Raw genomic sequence first — 19,741 nt, 5'->3', positions numbered from 1 at the left:
GGGTCCAAAACTCATACAGGATCTGGCTAAGAGTTAACTTCATATTTTTGCAGTTAATTTAGTGGTTCTTTGGGAGTAGACAGATGACTTTCAGGCAGGCAGATAACTATCAGGAAACCATTTTATTTTCTTTCTTTACATAAGTCACAATATCATGGGGATGGGGGGGGGGGAGGAAGATATCTACTCTCCATCCTTAGGGGATTGGGGAATTCCTCATTCCCTGTAGGGGAAATTCTAGAAGAAAATCTTTTCCTACAAGGGACCAAGCAGGCAGTGTCTTTCCCCTACGCCTTGATTTCTATTCTTAGATCTGCTTTCATTTTTAATCTTTCACCGTTCCCAGACTTTAGGTGGGGCTGGCGAGGCCTGGCTGGCGGTCCCAGAGCAGAGTGGCAGGCTGGCGGTCCGCGGGGAAGGAGGGGGTGGGACGGATTCCAATCGCTGGCTTCCTGTGCGGCCGCGGCCCGCGGGGACTGCTCCTGAGGAGGAGGCAGCACAACCTCAGGGGTCCAATCTCAGCCCCGGCTGGGGTGGGGGGTGGGGGCCGCGGTCAACCCGGCAGGCCTGCCGGGCCCCTCTGACCGCGCGCCTGCCCGCCTGGATGGCCACCGCGGTTGCGCGTGGCGCCCTGGCTCGGCTGAGCCTCTGGGCCTGGCGCTGAGCAGGGTTTGGGCCCGGGCTGAAGGAGGAGGAGGAGAAGAAGGAGGAGGAGGAAGAGGAGGAGGAGGAGCAGCAGCAGCGGGAGGAGGAGGGGGGAGGAAGAGGGAGGAGGGCTGGGACTGAGGGAGGGCAGTGCGGGGCGGGGCGCCTCTGCCTTGGTTATAAACAGGCGGGCTTGGGTGCTCACGGGGGCCCACAGGGAGCGCAGGCTGTGGGCAGGCCAGGAGCTTGCAGTGGGGCTGGTCAGAGTGGGGTGGGAGTGGGGAGGGAGACGTGGTGGCACCCCAAACCCCTTCCTGGATCTCTGGGGATCACCACCATGGCTAGTGGCAACTGTCAGGGGTGCGAGGAGGAGGAGGAAACTTTGAAGAAGTTGCTGGTCAGACTGAACAACGTCCAGGAAGGAAAGCAGATAGAGACGCTGGTTCAAATCCTGGAAGACATGCTGGTGTTTACCTACTCCGACCATGGTAATCATCCTCCCCTTCTCCCCCCCCCCCCCCACCTCCCCTTCTCTTCCCTCCCCTTTTAAAACTTTGCCCTTCCCCTCAGATCATCAGGGCTGGGAAGGAGCTGGTAATTTCAGCAAGATCTTGAGCCCTCACTTCTGTCGTTTTCCTATTTCAGACTTATATACACACATGCGCACACGTTATTGTGCTGTGACTTGCCTTGTTCTCCCCCACTCTGTCTTCTCTTCCAGCCTCCAAGTTATTTGAAGGGAAAAATTTCCACGTGCCTCTGTTGATCGTTTTGGATTCCTATATGAGAGTCGCCAGCGTGCAGCAGGTAAGGCTGTTTTCCCTTTGCTGATCACCTGTCATCTCATCTCTCCATGCAGTGTTTGGTTATTTTCCCCTCATCTGTCATCCCTCCCCCCACTTCTCAACCCTCTCCCCCACTCACACTTGGTTATTTCTGAGATTTGGTTTTGATGAACTTGTGGACTGTGGTTTTAAGGTGGAGATGTTGTCAAATCATTAGCCAAACTTAACAGTGTGAAAAGGGCCTGCTACCTACAGTTTCCTGGTAGTCCTTCATAGGTTAAACTGTGTGTGTGTGTGGTCCTGGGATTTGAACTCAGGGCCTAGGCACTGCCCCTGAGTGTTTCCATTCAAGGCTAATGCTCAAAAGTCCACTTCTGGATTTTTTTTTAATTTTTTATTTTTTTGCTACTTAATTAGAGATAACAGCCTCTTGGACTTGCCTGCTCTGGCTGGTTTTGAGCTGTGATCCTCAGATCTAAACCTCTTGATAGCTAGCATTAGGAACATGAGCCACTGGTACTCTTCCAGAGGTCACTTTTAAAAACTGAATGACCATATGGATAGTGGTAGGAGTAGATAAAAAATAAAGTTGACGTTTAGTTTTGATAGTGGAAAGATGAGTTTCATTAGTGTTTTGGATCAAGCTATTCTGAGAGTGTCCCTGATGAACAGGGTTGTCCTAGATAGGACACTGTTGCTAACAGTTTGAGAAATGGCAATAATTAGCAGTAATAAAAACACAACTAATTAACTAGAAATCTCTCACAGCCTTCATCTTATTATTAGGTTTTTAATCTGAAGACAGATTTCTAACCTGTGCTACTGTAGAAAGTGATGTTTTAGCATTTCTCTGTGTTTCAGCTGTTGTCATAAAAAAGAAATTATGGAATCTAAAAATATGCTAAATACTTTGCGTATTTAGAGATCCTTTAAAAAGTGATGTACAACTTTTCTGTCTAAGGTGAAAACTTCTTTGGGTGTACTGTGAGATTTGGGGAACTGAAATTACTTTTGTCATCTGCATAATGGAAGAGAATTGGCCTTTGAATTAACCTCCAAGGCTTTCTTTGCTGTTGTTGTTGTTGGTTGTGGGCTTGAACTCTGGGCCTGGGCCTGGTCCCTGAGCTCTTCAGCTCAAGGCTACTGCCCTACCCCTGGAGCCACAATGCCACTTCTGGTTTTCTAGTGGTTAATTGGAGATAAGAGTCTCACGGACTTTAGTGACAGGGCTGACTTTGAACAGTGATCCCTAGATCTCAGCTTCCTGAGTAGCTAGGATTGTAGGCGTGAGCCACTGCACCTGACTAAGCCTCATACTTTTAAAGCAGGTGCTCTACAGCATGAGCCATGCCTCCAGTCCTTTTGCTTTTTGTTTGCTTTTTAAGATAGAAGTTCGTACTAACTTTTCTGCCTGAGATGAGCTTTGGACTTAGTTCTCTTCACTCCGCCTCTTGAGTACTGAGATTTACAGCAGACATACACCATTAGCCCCGAAAAAGGTTTTTTTTTGTTTGTTTGTTTGTTTTTTGTCTGTTTTTCCAGTACCAGAGTGTGAACTCAGGGCTTTGTGTTCGCTTGCCTTGCTTGCTTGGCTGGTTCTCTGTCATTTAAACTATGCTTCCAGCCCTGCCTTTTGCTGGTTATTTTGGAGATGGATTCGTTTTCTTTTTCTTTTTCTTTTTTTCTTTTTTGCCAGTCCTGGACTTGGGCTCAGAACCTGAGCACTGTCCTTGGGTTTTTCCTCAAGGCTAGAGTGCTACCACTTGAGCTATAACACCACTTCTGGCTTTTTTTCTATGTATGTGGTACAGAGGAATCGAATCCGGTCTTCCTGCATGCTAGATAAGCACTCTACCACTAGGCCAAACTTCCCGCTCTGGAGATGGATTCTAACGGACATCAGACTCTGGTCCTCTGGATCTCAGCTTTCTGATTACTTTGGAGTAGAGCCATGGGCCCCAGGTATTAATCTTTGAGAAAGCCCATTTCTTAATACTCACTTGAGAGTATTGGTGCTTAGCTCTCTTTTTATTTGCTTTCTTCATCTTTATATATAGTTAGATCTAATCTAGATGAACACACAACTACATTACCCCCTGACCCCCACTGGGTCTTTTGGAGACAATACTTGATAATATAAACCAGATTGACCTGGGATTTGCAGTCTTTCTGCCTCGGCTCTTCAGTGCTGTGATTATGGGTGTGACCAACCCAACCCACCTCTCATTTTCTTTTCTATGAGAGTAACACTTTTCCTTTTCAACTGTGAGCTATTTTCAGTGAGCTGATTTTTCAGAATGCTGTCAAACAAAAACCCAGGGGGAAAACAGAGGCATGGTGAAGACTCTTTGCTTCTGAACACTCAAAAATTTGCCATTTCTTCATGGAATATGAGTCATTTTTAGGCCGCAGCCTATTGTGCTGTTTCCTCCCCACCCATATCATCCTTACTTGACTGTGCTTCGTGTTCTTAAGTGCCTAGATCTAGCTTCTTGCTAGCTCCTCTTGTTTGGTATACCATGGAGGCTAGCTGGACCCTAGAAAGGCTTTGGTCTATAGATTCCAGAGGAGACAGAGCCATACTTTAGAACCCTAGGGAACCTACCACCTATTTACTGTCTAATTTCACTTGTTCTGGACTCAGGATTGAAACCCAGGGCCCTGCATGTTACTAAAGCAGACATTGTAGCACCAAATTATATCCCCAAGACCTCCAATTTTTAATTTTAGAAAAATGCTCAAGTCTCAGTGTAATTGTCTGAAGTAGTTATATATAGTAGTCACTCAAAATCCTTGCCCAGAGGGAGTCAGAGGCTAAGTAAGGTAGAAATTAAGTGTTGGTTCATTTGTTTGTGTGTGTGTGTGTGTGTGTGTGTGTGTGTGTGTGTGTGTGGGCGCGTGCAAACATATATACACGAATGCCAGTCCTAAGCCTTGAACTCAGAGCCTGGACACTGTCCCTGAGCTTTTAATGCTCAAGATCTGAACTTCACCACTTAAGCCAAAGCTCCGTTCCCTAATTTTTAGTGATTAATTGGAGATAAGAGTCTCACAGGTTTTGTGTTGTTTTGTTTTGTTTTTCTTGTTGGTCATGAGGCTTGAACTCTGGGCCTGGGCACTGTCCCTGAGCTCTGCAGGTCAAGGCTACCACCCTCCCCTTGAGCCACAGTGCTACATCCTCACAGAATTTTTGTATAGGCTTTCTTTTTTCAGATGTCAGCCTCCTGAGTAGCTAGGATTACAGTCGTGATCCCCAGCATCCAGCTTACGAGTAGTTGTTTGATTTGGTGAATTAATGGAATAGAATTAATATTTTGGGCCTTATTATATACCTTATATTACTTGATTCTCTCCTGGAATCCCCCTGTACTCTCAGAAAGTCCCAGTGAATATTTTACCTTCTTAGTGGCTCAGTGAGTATGTGTGACCTCTTGAGTTTATGATAGACTTAGGTTTTCTCATTGCTCCCAAGTCTCTTTCTAGCCAACAGTCAGCTAGGTACTGCATTCACAAGCTTTCAGAATAAACAAATTATGCAAAGGTTTGGTACTAATATGGCTATGTCACGTACAATGACATCAATTTTAATTATCATTGGTTTTAGTGAAGGGATGCAGAAAGGAATCTCTAGTGAGATTTGTGTGTGTGAGTGTGTGTATGTGTGTGTGTGTGCGCGCACGCGCGCGCGCACGTGCGCCTTTCCTGCAGCATGGGCTATCCCTGAGCTTTTTTGCTCAAGGCTAGTGCTGTACCAATTGAGTCACAGCTTCACTTCCGGCTTTTAACTGGACGTAAGAGTCTCATCAATTTTTTCTGCCCAGACGTACTTTGCACTGTAATCCTCACATTTCAGCCTTTCGAGTAAACAAGGACTATAAGCAGGAGCCACCAGCACCTAACCTCTCATGAGATTTTAATATTCCATTTGAAAGTAGATTCCCCACCCCCCTTAAATTTCTTCACACTAATGGTGCAATTAGTATGTGTCATTTAATGGTTTGTTTATCTAATCAACTGAAAGGACTAAATTTAAATCTCTTGAAGACCTATGGACCTATGGAGCAAGTGCTAGACTTTGATTTTTAAATCCTAGTACTGCCACAAAACAAAACATTGAAACAAACAATAAGAACAAAGTAATAACAATGAAAATTCTAGATGAGCCAGGCATAGGTGGCCTAAAGCTTTAATCTTCACTACTCAGAAGGCTGAGATCTCCTTAAATCTCAGGTTCAAAGACATCCTGGGTAGACAAAACCTTGAGACGTTTATCTCTAATTAATCAGCAAAAAGCTACCCTTGAGACGTGGCTAATGTGGTAGAGTACCACTTTCACTTTGAGTAAAAAAGCCACGCAAGAGCAGGAGGCTGAATACAAGCTCAAAAACAAACAAACAAAAAACTAACAACAAAAAAAATCTGTCTAGAGGTATCTAAGGAGTTACGGTGCATTTCTCACCATAAATAAATGTTAATGTTTGTTTTTAGAAGTTATGTTACAGGATATTTCAGACTCTAAATTTTGATATTGAAAATCTTTTTTATTTTATTAATACTTCTTTGTAAATGACAGTCTTTAGTGAATTAGTAGTTAGACTGTCCGCTACCTTTCTCTTCAGTCATTTTCTCTCAGCTCCTCAATTTTATTTCTCTTTCTTCACATCATTCCAGTCTTTGCAGAAGGGGAAAAACTAAATTTTCCTTTTGCCCATAGACTTTTTCCCATGGTGTGTGAATGAAATGCTTAAGTTTAGAAGATAATAACAATGAGCCATTACCAAGTTAAGTATATTGTAACTAGGCGAGATGGGAAATTTCTCTTTGGAAGATGAGCTTTCAGCTGGACAGATGAATGAATCAATGGTACTTCTACTTTATGTTGGAAACTTCTATTTAATCTTAGAAGCTGCCCAAGGCCACAATAGGCTTGGATATTAGTATCTTTTGTAAATGATTGTTGCTACAGCTTTAGCCACCCAAACAAAACAGGGTTTCTCCTTGAGTCAGCCACACAGGAACACACGTGAGTGTAGCACACTATGTGATCTTCATCTCCTAATCAGGAACTGTTCACAATGTTATTTTCTATTTCTTTATAATTATGTATACATTTATTATTATTACTTTTTTGCCAGTTCTGAGGCTTGAACTCAGGGCCTAAGCAGTGCCCTTGGACTTTCTCAAAGTTAGAGCTTTACCACTTGAGCCACAGCACCACTTCTGCCTTTTTCTATGTATGTGGTACCTAGGAATTGAACCCAGGTCTTTGTGCATGCTAGGCAAGCACTCTACCACTAGGTCAAACTCTTGCCCCCCACCATGTTATTTTCCTAAATAGTGAGAGGAAAAGAAAATCTCAAGGTAATTTGTGAACACTAAAAAATAGCTGGTTACTATGACAGCTGGATTGTCACTGTCTGTGGAGGAGTAGCTTCTATTTAAACATAGATTCCACTTAAATAAAGCTGATAGAAATGGCTGCCTTAAAATTTGTGTTTTTGTTTTTTTTTCACTTCAGTGTATCAATTTATGAGCACAATGTACCTTGATGATTGGCATCCCTTAATGGCCCCCCTTTAAAGCAAATTAAATTTATTGAAAAGGAAATAGTATAAAAATCATGCTTGGTCTGAAAATATCATTGTAAAGAGATTGTACAGGTTCTCATCTTCATGAGGAATTTTTATTTACAACTGGCTACAAGAATCTTGTGCTGCTCTGCTTTATTGAAAAATTTAAATTCCTTCCTTTCTTCTTTCCTTCCTTCCTTCCTTCCTTCCTTCCTTCCTTCCTTCCTTCCTTCCTTCCTTCCTTCCTTCCTTCTTTCTGTTTCATGATGGTCTCAGGCTTGAACTCAGGGACAGGGCGCAATGTTGTTTTTTTATTTATGTATTTATTATTATTTTCTGTCAGTCCCAGGGCTTGAACTCAGGGCCTATGCAATGTTTTTGAGCTTTCTCAAGGTTGGAGCTCTACCACTTGAGCCACAGCACCACTTCTGGCTTTTTCTGTATATATGGTACTGAGGAATTGAGCCTGGATCTTCATGCATACTAGGCAAGCAGTCTGCCCCTAGGACAAACTCATGGCTCCCCAAACTTAGTTTTGATACTGTATTTATGTAAGAAGAATAGTCTTTTTGCTTTGTTTCTCTCCCTAACACATCAACTATAAGTTTCTGACATAATAGAAAGGATTGAAGCATGCTTTAGACAGTATAAAGAATGGGTTAAATTTAACCTTGTTGACATTAGGATCTTTTTTTTTTCTCCCATGAATAAGAATGACTTATTCACGAGAGCCACATTTGTAAAGGGATTGAGTGAAAATCAATTTATTTTATTCTCTACTGCATTTGCTAGATAGGTGGCCTACCAGTTGAACCATGCCTCCAGTCCTGAAGATACATCACGAGTTCATATTTCACTTGGAAATGTGATCACTGATATTTTAGAAAAAGGTGAAGCGTGTTTGTTGAGAAGGTCTACCTTTTCTCTATATTGTGCAGTCCTTTCTATTTTTCCCTGTAACAGGACATATCATTTGACACTAGCTAGCCTAGCCTCATCATACAACTTCCTTAAATTCTCCATCCCAAATCAGATCATTTTTTCCCTTACAATTAAAATTCTAACTTCTTGGAGGTGTTACTGTCATGCAGATAAGTGTTAGAAAAGTACATTGCACCAGAGGCTCACACTTATAATACTAGCTACTCAGGAGGCTGACATCTGAAGAATCACAGATTGAAGGCAATTTTGGAAGAAAAGTCCACAAGATTCCTTTTCCAAAATAACCAGCAACAAAGCGAGGCTAGGGATGTGGCTTAAGTAGTAGAGTGACAGCCTAGGAAACAAGCTGAGTGCCCAGCCACTGAGTTCAAGGTCTGGTACTAGTAAAAAGAAAAAGAAAAAGAAAAGCAGTACTAAGATGTCAGTGTAATTAATCATTGTTGTACTTTAGTTTTGAATGTTCTCTAAATGACTATTTTTGTAGTTAATTTGGTTATTTACCACAGTAGGCATATCTCTTTTCATCTTTTTTGGTTCTATGGCTTAAACTGAGGGGTCTAGGTGCTGTCATTGAGGTTTTTTTTTTTTTTCTCATTGCTAGTAATTCTGAAGAATTACTCATAATGACTCCACTAAGAAAGAAGACATCCATGTTTAAATATGTTCTATTGGTATACACTAAAATATATGAATATTTTCCTTGTTTGCTTTCAGGTGGGCTGGTCACTCTTGTGTAAATTAATAGAAGTCTGTCCAGGCACAATGCAGAGCTTAATGGGACCACAGGATGTTGGAAACGATTGGGAATTCCTTGGCATTCACCAGTAAGTAAGAAACATGTGTGGGTAGAAATACTCTGAATATTTAGCTATATACCTGAGAGTCTTTTCCTTGATATAGTTTATTAAAAATCAAAAGTGGTTCTGGTAAAAAGTCATTCAGAATATATACAGACTTTCCCCTTAAATCAGTGATTTACCTTTACAGAGAACCTTAAACTCAGAAGTGGGAATTCAAAAATTAACATTGGACTGGGCACTGGTGCCTCATAGCTAAAATCCTAGCCACTCAGGAGGCTGAGATCTTCAGATCCTGATGCAAAGCCTAGGTCCTGGATTAGGGTGGTAGCTTTGAGCTGAAGAGATCACGGACAGCATCCAGGCCCAGAGTTCAAGCCCCATGACCCACAAAAAAAAAATCTGTAACTCTATAGATGGCTAAATTATATATATATATATATGTATGTATATATGTATTATGCTGGTGCTGAGGCTCACAGACTTTCCAGGTTTACTTCAAACTGCAATCCTCATATGCAATCCTGCCTCCTGCATATTTCAGAGTATGGACATTAGGCACAAATGCAGATATATACTTATGAATTCAAATCAAGCCAGGCAATGATGGTTTCTACATAGGAGGCTGAAGTCTGAGGCTCAAGGTTGGAGCCAGCCTGGATAGCGAAGCCCAACAGATACTTTTTTTTTGTCTGTCATGGGATTTGAACTCTGGGCCTGGGTGTTGTCCCTGAGCTCTTCAGCTCAAGACTACCACCCTACCCCTTGAGCCACGTGCTAGTACCACTTCCAGTTTTCTGGTGGTTAATTGGAGATATGAATCTCATGGACTTCAGTGGTGGGGCTGGCTTTGAACCATGATCTTCAGATCTCAGCCTCCTGAGTAGCTAGGATTACAGGCCTGAGCCATGGCCCCCAGCTGGTACTTATCTTTAATTACCAGTAAAAACAAAACAAAGCAAAACCCAGAAAGGGAACTGTGGCTCAAGAGGTAGATTAAAAGCTATGAACGAAACAACTTAAGTGAGAGCTAGAGGCCCTGAGTTCAAGTCCCAGAACTAGCATAAAAGAAGAAAGGAAATAAAAAGGGAGAGCAAATGAGTCATTATATTCATTGTAAATTATGCTAAAATGAATTATATTCTTTTAAAAAAGTCAGGAAAAGTTAATTCTGCAAGGAGTAATGTACAATTTTATGCTTTGCTATCTTTAAATAATATTTACTTGTGTTTACATATTCATATTTTAGCACTTTCAAACCATTACTTTTGATAAAAGAGAATGTGCTTTCAGCACATTTCAATTTTTTAAACTTTTCTCAGTCCTGGGGCTTAAACTCAGGACCTGAGCACTGTCCTTGGGCTTTCTCAAAGCTAGTGCTTTACGCCTTGAGCCACAGCACCACTTCTGTTTTTTTCTCTGTATGTGGTACTGAGGAATTGAACCCAGGGCTTTGTACATGCTACACAAGCACTGTACTGCTAGGCAACACTCCCAGCCCCAACTTCTGGCTCTCCCCAACCCACATCTGGGTTGTTAGTGGTTAATTGGAGATAAGAAAAGAGTCTCATGGATTTTTCTACTTAGGCTGGTTACTCAGGCTCTTGAGTAGCTTGGATTGCAAGGGTGAACCACCAGGGCCTGGCTTTCAGTCCATTTTTTATGGACATTTTACTAGCTATGTTTTTTGCAGGCTTTCTTATAATGACTGTTTAAAGAGGACCACTTTCTTATCCATAATTAGTGAATAATTTTCTGAAGAAATGTTTGTTTCCAGAAAAATCTTTTTAGGATAAAGTAACTTAGTTTCTTGGTATTTAAAAAGTATTATGCTATTAAGTGTTCTCTACATCCCAAATCACCTATCCCAGAGAAGGAAATTATTAATATATTTTATAAGACCTTACTTGGTAGTCCAGGCTGGTCTTAAAATCTCAATCTTTCACCTTGACCTTCAGAGTGCAGGAATTACAGGCATGCTCATGTTTTCCCATTGTTTCCCTTTTTTTTCTTTTTAATTATATCTGTATTACCTAACTATAAATATGGAAGGTCACTAAGATAAAATACATTTTCCTATTTTTGATAAGCATTTGTTGCTCCTTCTACCAGTTCAAGGCCCTGTTTTGAACAAATAGCATGCTTTCAGTGACACTATATTGTCAGTTTTAAAGTAATCTCTAAAATTCTTTGAGTTAGCTCTCTAGCTGTTGAAGAGGAATTCAGCAAAGTAAATCTATGGCCAGTAATTGGAACTTTAAGTATTCCTTGGTTTAAGAATTTTCATTATCCCTTAAAGATTAGTCAGCTTATAACTACAGAAGGACCTGGGCTGTTCAGAAGGCTGAGATCTGAGGATTGTGGTTCAAAGCCAGCCAGGCAGTTAAGTCCAGGAGATGCTTCTCTCCAATTAATTACCAAAACCAAAACCAAACAAAACTGGAAGTGGATCTGTGGCTCAAGTAATAGAGCACTATCCTTGAGGAAATAAGCTAAGGGAGAGTGAGGCTCTAAATCTCTAAATTCAAGCCTCAGGATTGGTGTGCATGCATGGATGCGCACGCGCGTGCGCGCACAAACACACACACACACACACACACACACACATCAGTGAGTACATTTAAGACGCTGATACCTGAAGATGGAGGTTCAAAGCCAGCTTGCATAAAAGTCTAGGAGATTCTTATTTCCAGTTAATCAGCAAATAGCTAAAAGTGGAGCTGTGGCTTTAAGTGTTAGAATGCCAATCTTGAGTGACCAAAGCTAAGTGAGAGTGTGAGGCACTGAGTTCAAGCCCCAGTACTGAGTAGTATGTATGCATTCCACACAATTACTAGTGAGTGTACTCAGTATGTTGGGATCAAAGCCAGCTTGGGACAGAAAATTCCAAGGGACTTTTATCCCCAGTTAACTAGCAAAAAGCCAGAAGTAGAGCTGTGGTTCAAATAGTAGAGCACCAGCTATGTGTACAAAGCTAAAAGATAGCACACCCTGGTCTGGATTATATTAATAATATAATACATATTATATAAAAGGTAAATTATATAAGATAAATCATATATATGCATGTTATATAAACATATTAAAAATAAATTCAATACATTTCTTAATTTTAGATATTACAAGACCTCTGAATATCACTTTTAATTTTTATGTGATTTTTTATTTTAACTTCTAGACTGATTCTTAAAATGCTAACAGTTCATCATGCTAATGTAAACCTGTCAACAGTAGGACTGAAGGCCTTAGAACTCCTGCTAACTTCAGGTAATATTGTAATATTTTTCAATGCTGGTTCAGAAATAGTTAAGGCTCAACAAACACACTTTTATTTTGTTTTACTCATGATACATGTAACCTAAACATCAGCAGTTTCTAAAAATCTTCATTTCCTTTCTCTGGCAATTATTTCAAAAGTCTCATTTAATACCTTTGTTTTGAATCTTGGTTTATATATTGCTTCCAAATTTCTATTCTAAAGCCTAGCTTTTCACCCCAAATCTGATCTTATGTTTTATGTTCCCGCCTGCTAGATGGCCACTCACAGATGTGCTACTATTAGATCTCTCTCTCTCTCTCTTTTTAATATGCTTTCAATAATATATGTTCTAAAGTATGAATATAGTATATAAATAGCGGCTTTTTGTTTTTCCTGCTTGAACTCAGGGCCTCCTACTCTTGGCTTTGCTTTTTTTTCTTAAACTGGCACTCTACAGCCAGGCATGGTGGCTCACTCCTGTAATCCTAGCTACTTAGGAGGCTGAGATCTGAAGATCAAGGTTCAAAGCCATCCCAAGCACAAAAGGAAACCTGAGATTCTTATCTCCAATTAACCTCTAGAAAACAGGAAGTGGGGCTTGGCTCTAGTGTAGGGTAGTAGCCTTGAGCTGAAGAGCTCAGGGACAGTGCCCAGGCCGAGTTCAAGCCCCATAGCACACAAAAACCAAACCAAACAAAAAAACTGGCACTCTACTACTGGAACCATGGCTTCACTTTGAGCCTCTTTCCATAGATTTTTTTCTGCTTAGGCTGACTTCAAACCCAAATCCTCAGATCTCAGACTCCAAGACCTAGGCATCAGCCACAGAACACTGATTTCTAATAGCAGTATTTAAAAAGTGGGTAGCATTACTTCTTGTGAGTCTGGAAAATAACAAGTTTCGTATGTAAAATGCTTTTTAAAATTTAATCCTTGATGATTGTTGGTGGCTTGTTTCTTGTAATCTTAACTACTTAGGAGGCTAAGATCTGAGTATCATGGTTCAAAAGCTATCCTGGGCCCAAAGTCCATGAGATTCTTCTCTAATTAATCAGCAAAAAGCTGAAGTGGAGCTGTGGCTCAGGTGGTAGAATACCACAGCCTTGAGTGAAAAGCCAAGGAACAGAACCAGGCACTGAATTCAAGCCCCAGGACTGGCACACACACAATCCTCAACACCCCCTTAACCTCACAAAAAAAAGGAACCAAAAGTAAATCCTCAACTCTTCCTTTGAAATAATAGTTTATGTCTGCTTTCTAAACGAGAAACAGAGGGGCAAGGATTGGCAGAACTATGTTGTAGAACGAGCTCTGGTTCCACACTGTCATTCTCTTTCTTGAAGACACTGCTGCCCTGGGTATAAAGGATTGGGATGACTCAGAATTCTAATTTCTGTAGTCCTAGCGGAGCTACATTTGAGGTCATTTTGGGTTATCAGAAGAAAGGCTGCTCACAGGGGACCTAATCTAAAGGGGCTGGGAGGATTTCGTTCAGTTCAACTAAAGGTTGATCCACCATTGGGCAGAGCTGCAGGGGCAACAGTAAGAGATGAGATCATGAGATCAAGAGATCATGCCAGCCAGGGCAGAAAAGTCCCCATCAGACTCTCTAATAAACTATTCAAAAAAGCCTGAAGTGGCGCCTTGGCTGAAGTGGTAAAGTGCTAGTTTTGAGCACAAAGAGACTGAGGGATAGGACCCAGGCCCTGAGTTCAAGCCCCAGGACCAACAAAGATAGTAAAGGCCAAGTTCCAATAAGAGATAGGAAAGGTTCAGTGATCCAAGCCATTTCACTATAGTCTTTTATTGAAATACTCAATGGGATGCACTAATTAGGGTTTGGGGCATGTACTAAATAAGATTTTGTGTGTGTGTGTGTGTGTGTGTGTGTGTGTTTGTGTTGGTCCTGGCTTCAACTCCATTTCCATTTTTTATTTTGGTAGTTAATTAGGAATAAGAGCCTCACAAACTTTCCTACCTGGGTTGGCTTCAAATCACGATCCTCACTGCTCTCAGGGATACATGAAGCTGTGTAGCTAAGATAACAGCTGTACTAAGTAGTTTTAACCATGGCTTATTAAACTCCCCATTCTTGAGAACTTTTAGTTTTGCTCCATCCTCAATTTATGATAGAAAGAAAGTTTAAGAATTAAAAAAAATCAAATTCCCAACATTGGAATAAGTGAAAATCAATGGCAGGCATAAAGCTAGGATATTTGACAGGCATTTTAAAAAGATTATAGTTGATCTCATCTCTACCACATGATGCTTTCTGGGGGCAAGGCTTCATTTCTCTTTGGATTAAAGAACTGAAAGGCAAGAAAGAGTATTAAGTAGGCAGGACAAGTTTTATTTGATTATGTAAAGAGAGACCTAGGGCCAGGATTCTTTGAGTGTGTCTTTTATAATGGGGGCTCCTGCCATAGCTCTGCCCCTGGGCTTTGCTGGTTTCTCAGTGGCTTGTGTGCACTGCCCCCAGCTGTTTTTATTGGTTGAGGAGAAACCCAAGGTGTTATAGGAAGAAGAGCCCAAGGCATCATGGGAAGAAGAAGCATTCCAATGGTAACCCTGCATGTTATGGAAAGAAGATTCAAGTAGGAACTTAAGATATGGGAAGAAGAAGCATTGGATCAGAATCCCAAAACTTTATAGAAGGAGGAAGCACCATGACAGGCCTCATATTATCTTATTTATTTATGTCCTCTATTTGTGTCTGTCAGCTAAGGTGTTTGAACTTCGGGCCTGGGTGCTGTCCTTGAGCTCTTTAGTTCAAGGCTAGTGCTCTACCACTTGAGCCACAGCGGCACTTCCCATTTTTTGGTGGTTATTTGGAGATTACAGTCTCACGGACCTTTGTGCCTAGGCTGACTTTGAACAACAATTCTTGGATCTTAGTCTGGATTACAAGTGTGAGCCACACGTTCCCCAGCTATTTTTTTTTTTGTTTTTGCCAGTCCTAGGCTTGAACTCAGAGCCTGAACACTGTTCTTGGGTTTTTTCAAGGCTAGAGCTCTACTGCTTGAGCCACATCACCACTTCCCGCTTTTCCTATGTATGTGGTAAGGAGGAATTGAACCCAGGATTTAGTACGGGCTAGGCAAGCACTCTACCACTAGGCTAGATTCCTGCCCCCCCCCTCCCGCCCCTATTTTTTTGGGACTTGAACTCAAGGACTGGGCCTTTCTGTGCTTAAGACCAACACTTTACCACATAAGCCACAGCAGCACGTCTAGCTTTTTCTGTTTGTGTTTCTGAGGAATTAAACTCAGGTCTTAATGCATGCTAAGCAAACACTCTATCATTTAGCCATATTCCCAGCCCCACCTTTTTTTTTTTGTTAGTCATGGGGCTTGAACTCTGGGCCTGGGTACTGTCCCTGAATTCTTCAGCTCAAGACTACAGCCCTACCCCTTGAACCACAGCACCACTTCCAGTTTTCTGTTGGTTAATTGAGATAAGAGACTCACGGACTTTAGTGTCCAGGCTAGCTTTGAACACTGATCCTCCGATTTCAGCCTCCTGAGTAGCTAGGATTACAGGCACGAGTCACCAGTGTCTGGCTTCAACAAGAGTTTTAAAGACTTTTGGGTAATTGCACTTGCAAGAATTGGGCAGTGAGTTAGCCAGACAAAGAGAAGAGAAAGTAAGGATGGATCACAATAACTCAGTAATTTTCTTTCGGTTAACTATTAGATGAAGAGACTATACAAAAAGGTAAGGCTAGGCTTGGAATAGTAGGCATTAATGAATACTCAGTGTTTCTTCAGTGCCATATACCATAGCATTGTAGAGAAGACTGAGTTCTGAGCATCATGATTTGAAGCTAGTCCAGGCATGAAAGTTTGTGAATCTCTTATTTTCCATTTACCAACAAAAAGCTGAAAGTCAAAGGGGAGCTGTGGCTCAAGTGGTAGACTGCTAGCCTTGAGCACAAAAGCTCAGGAACAGCTTTTAGGCCCCGAGTTCAAGCTTCAAAAAGAGCAGATCTTTAAAAGAAAAGAAAAAATACTCAGAAACCATTCTGAATCCTCATGTAAATATAAACACACCAAATGTTATTTGGTTATTTTCTCTTTGAAATAGGCAAGATCACGTTGCTGATTCTGGATGGAGAAAGTGATATTTTCTTGTTAATCTTTGACGCCATGAACACATTTTCAGCCAACGAAGAGGTCCAGAAACTTGGATGCAAAACATTACATGTGCTGTTTGAAAGAGGTATTTAAGAATGTCAACTTCCATGCGGTAAAATATATATTTAAAAGTGGTTTTTAGCAGGAAAATAAAGAGGGACCAGGAGTTTGGCGTAGTGGTAGAATATTTGCCTAACATGCTTGAAGACAGGCGCTCAGTTCTTCAGTACTGCATATGTAGGAAAAGCTGGAAATGGTGCTATGGCTCAGATGGTAGAACTCTAGCCTTGGCATTGGTATTTTGTATTGGTTTCTAAATATCCCATCTAATTTCTGAGTTCAAAAATTCTGAAATGCTATTTGTTTATTTGAAATAGGAAAGAGAAGGGGGGAAAAAGATGATTAGGAGGGGATGGGGGAAGGGAAATGGGGACAAAAACAGGAGAAGGGGTATCAATGTGTGAGAAGTAATGCACCTACTACCTAATGAATGTAACTGTAACCCCTCTATACATTATCCTGACAATAAAAAAAAATTCTGAAAAGAAAAAAAAATAGAACTCTAGCCTTGAGAAAGCCCAAGGACAGTGCTTAGGCCCTGAGTTCAAACTCCTGGGCTGGCAAAAAAAAATTAGAAGTGTGAGCCTGAAAAGAGAATCCAAAATCATACTATGCAATAATACATTGGAGTTTCCTGCCAAAAGTAAGTAATGAAGTTAATTTGGAATTATTGGGTTTTTATAGAGTGAATTTCATTCATTTCATTCCTAGATTATAAATCATGCAATTATAATCTACTTTCTTCCATTGCTGACCAAGGCCAAAGATTTATTTTGAAAATTAGATTATATTGGGCATTGGTGGTACATGCTTGTAATACCAGCTTCTCAGGAGGCTGAAATTTGAGGACGAAGATTCAAAGCCAGCCTAGGTACAAAAGTCTGTGAGTCTCTTATCTCTATTAACAAGCAAAAAGCTGGAACTTGAGCTGTGACTCAGGTGGTACAGGGCCAGCCTTGAGTGAAAAAGCCAAGGTCCTCAGTTCAGGTTCCATTGTCTGTCCCCCTCCCCAAAGAAAGATAATTAGATTGTTGTGTGTTAAAAAATATATATCTGGGGCTGGGAGTTTGGCCTAGTGGTAGAGTGCTTGCCTAGCATGCACGAAGACCTGGGTTCGATTCCTTGGTACCACATACATAGAAAAAATGCTGGAACTGGTGCTGAGGTTCAAGTGGTAGAGCTCTAGCTTTGAGAAAGTCCAAGGACAGTGATCAGGCCCTGAGCTCAAGCCCAGGACTGGCAAAAAAAAAAAAATATATATATATATATACACACACACACACACACACACACACATATATATACATATCTATGGACCTGAGTTAAATTTGGATTTATTTTGAGTTTCTACCAGTTTAAATTCCATTAAAGGCATTGTATAAAAAGCCAGGGAGTGTCTGGAGTTTGGCCTAGTGATATAGTGCTTCCCTAATGTGCACAAAGACCCGGTTCAATTCCTTACTACCACATACATAGAAAAAGCTAAAAGTGGTGCTGTGGCTTAAGTGGTAGACCATGAGCCTTGATAAATCCAAGGACAGTGTTCAGGCCCTGAGTTCAATCCCCAGGACTGACATCAACAACAAAAACCCAGGAAGTCATCCAAGGTTCCTTTTCCCTTAGGGAAAAGACTAAGATGTATGTCACTGGGTAGCACTGAGACTGATAACAGATAATAGAATCATTGTAGAGTTTGCTGGGACCTTTGCTCATCCTTTCCATTGGCTGGAGGAGGCAATGAGGCTGAGAAGTCAGCCACTGGCCTGAGGGCTCTGGGCTTACTGAATACTTGGGTTATTGTTCCTTTTGAGAAACTTTTGTGTCACTATGAGAGCTAATTTCTGGCAGCTCCAGGAGGCAGAGTACCTAATCCTCTTTAATCCTCTGTGTTATTCCAGTAGGATTTTCATCAGTTTATAGGCAATAATATTACATTCAAGAAAATGGATTAAGGAGCTAGGTGTGGAGAGGTCACATTGTCACCCTTGCTAATCAGAAGACTTAGATCTAAGGATTCTTGTTCAAAGCCAATCTGGACAGCAACACCTATGAAACTCTTACCTCTAGTTAACCAGCAAAAATATAAAAATAAATAAATAAATAAATGTATTAATTGAAAAAACCAAAATGGAGTTGTGATTCAAGTGGAATACTACCACCCTTGAGTTACAAAGCTAAGTGATAACACCCAGGCCCTGAGTTCCTAGTTACAGGAAAATAAAATAAAACAAAACAAACAGAATGGAAGGATAAAAGGGAAACTCTAGGGCCAGGAGCATGTCCTAGTGGTAGAGTGCTTGTTTAGCATGCATGGAGCCATGGATTCTATTCCTCGGTACCACATAAAGAGAAAAAGCCAGAAGTGGAACTGGCTCAAGTGGCAGAGCAAAAGAAGCTCAGGGACAGTGCCCAGGCCCTGAGTTCAAGCCCTAGGACTGGCTGGAAAAAAAAAGGAAACTAAAAGCAGTTTATGCTTTTCCCTTAAAGATCCTGTGTTTACTATATTGTTTTTGTTTTATTTTGGTTTCTGTGCTGGAGCTTGAACTCAGGGCTTGGAGCTCTTGTTTGGCTCCCCTGGCTTGCTTGAATTTTTCTGCTTAAGTTGCAGGCTTCTGTTTTTGTTTTCCTGGTTAATTATTTGTCTGCTAGGACTAGCATCCAACTGCAATCCTCAGATCTCAAGCTCCTCAGTACCTAGGATTCCAGGCATAGGCCTCTATGCCTGGTTGGGGTCCTATGTATTTGTCAAGGGATTCATCTGACATTTACCTCTGCTTCCTTTCTGCCTGAGAAAAGAGATAACCATGTTGGTTACACAATTTCTTGAGATAAAAGTAAGCCATTGGCTTTGGAGAAGCAAGGAAAGTAAGCTTTTGATAAGGCTTGACAGGATAAGGTTTGAGATCCTACCTTTTTGTACCTTCCTGGTTACAGTTTGGGAACACATTCTCTTTCTAGAAGAATTGTTATCCTTATGTCAGTGTTGTAAGTCCTTCCAGGACAGACCAGGGAATATTGCTATTGCTTTTAGGTGTGTGTGTGTGTGTGTGTGTGTGTGTGTGTGTGTGTGTGTGTGTGTGTGTGTGTGTGTGTGTGTGCCTGCCTGCCTGCCTGCCTGCCTGTGTGCCTGCGTGCATGCCTGTCTGTGTGGGTGCCAGTGCTGGGGCTTGAGCCTGGGCCTCTGGCTTTTGCTTGCCTTTTTTGTTCAGACTGGCACACCTACACTTTCAGCTTTTGGAAGTAAGACTCTCCTGGATCATCTCACCCCTCAGCCTTACCCCTGCTGGCCTCCAACCTTGATCTTGAGAACTCAGCCTTATGAGTAGATTATAGGAGTGAGCTACCACTGAGGATTGTAGGCATGAGCCCCCAGTGCCTAGCATTGCTGAGAGAATGTCATACAGAAGAATCTTAATAGAAACACTGCCAGTACCAAGAACACTGGAATTCCAAAGGTTGAGTAGAAAACTTTCTGATTTTTCCAAGAGTAGCAAATTCCTCAAAACAGTAATTTAGAAGTGAGGTGCTCTCCGGGTTTCCAACTCCAGAA

At 41.4% G+C, this 19,741-nt stretch overlaps 1 protein-coding gene across 3 annotated transcripts in view; it reads left to right on the top strand.

The window, feature by feature from the left end:
- Positions 1 to 919: 919 nt before the first annotated feature.
- The window catches only part of LOC150066277 (leucine-rich repeat serine/threonine-protein kinase 2), a 146,463-nt gene continuing 127,641 nt past the window's right edge, over positions 920 to 19,741 (top strand). For all 3 annotated transcript variants that reach the window (XM_090319800.1, XM_090319793.1, XM_090319786.1), the window contains exons 1-5: positions 920 to 1,133; positions 1,367 to 1,452; positions 8,657 to 8,766; positions 11,918 to 12,006; positions 16,082 to 16,216. In XM_090319800.1, the coding sequence (XP_090175926.1) occupies positions 983 to 1,133; positions 1,367 to 1,452; positions 8,657 to 8,766; positions 11,918 to 12,006; positions 16,082 to 16,216 (571 nt within the window). In that variant the 5' untranslated portion in view covers positions 920 to 982. The remainder of the gene's footprint in view (positions 1,134 to 1,366; positions 1,453 to 8,656; positions 8,767 to 11,917; positions 12,007 to 16,081; positions 16,217 to 19,741) is intronic.

Source organism: Megascapheus bottae, chromosome 2, assembly GCF_031878675.1.
Source record: "Megascapheus bottae isolate mThoBot1 chromosome 2, mThoBot2.hap1, whole genome shotgun sequence".
NCBI classification, from domain to species: Eukaryota; Metazoa; Chordata; class Mammalia; order Rodentia; family Geomyidae; genus Megascapheus; species Megascapheus bottae.
This window is presented reverse-complemented; position numbering and strand designations above follow the sequence as displayed.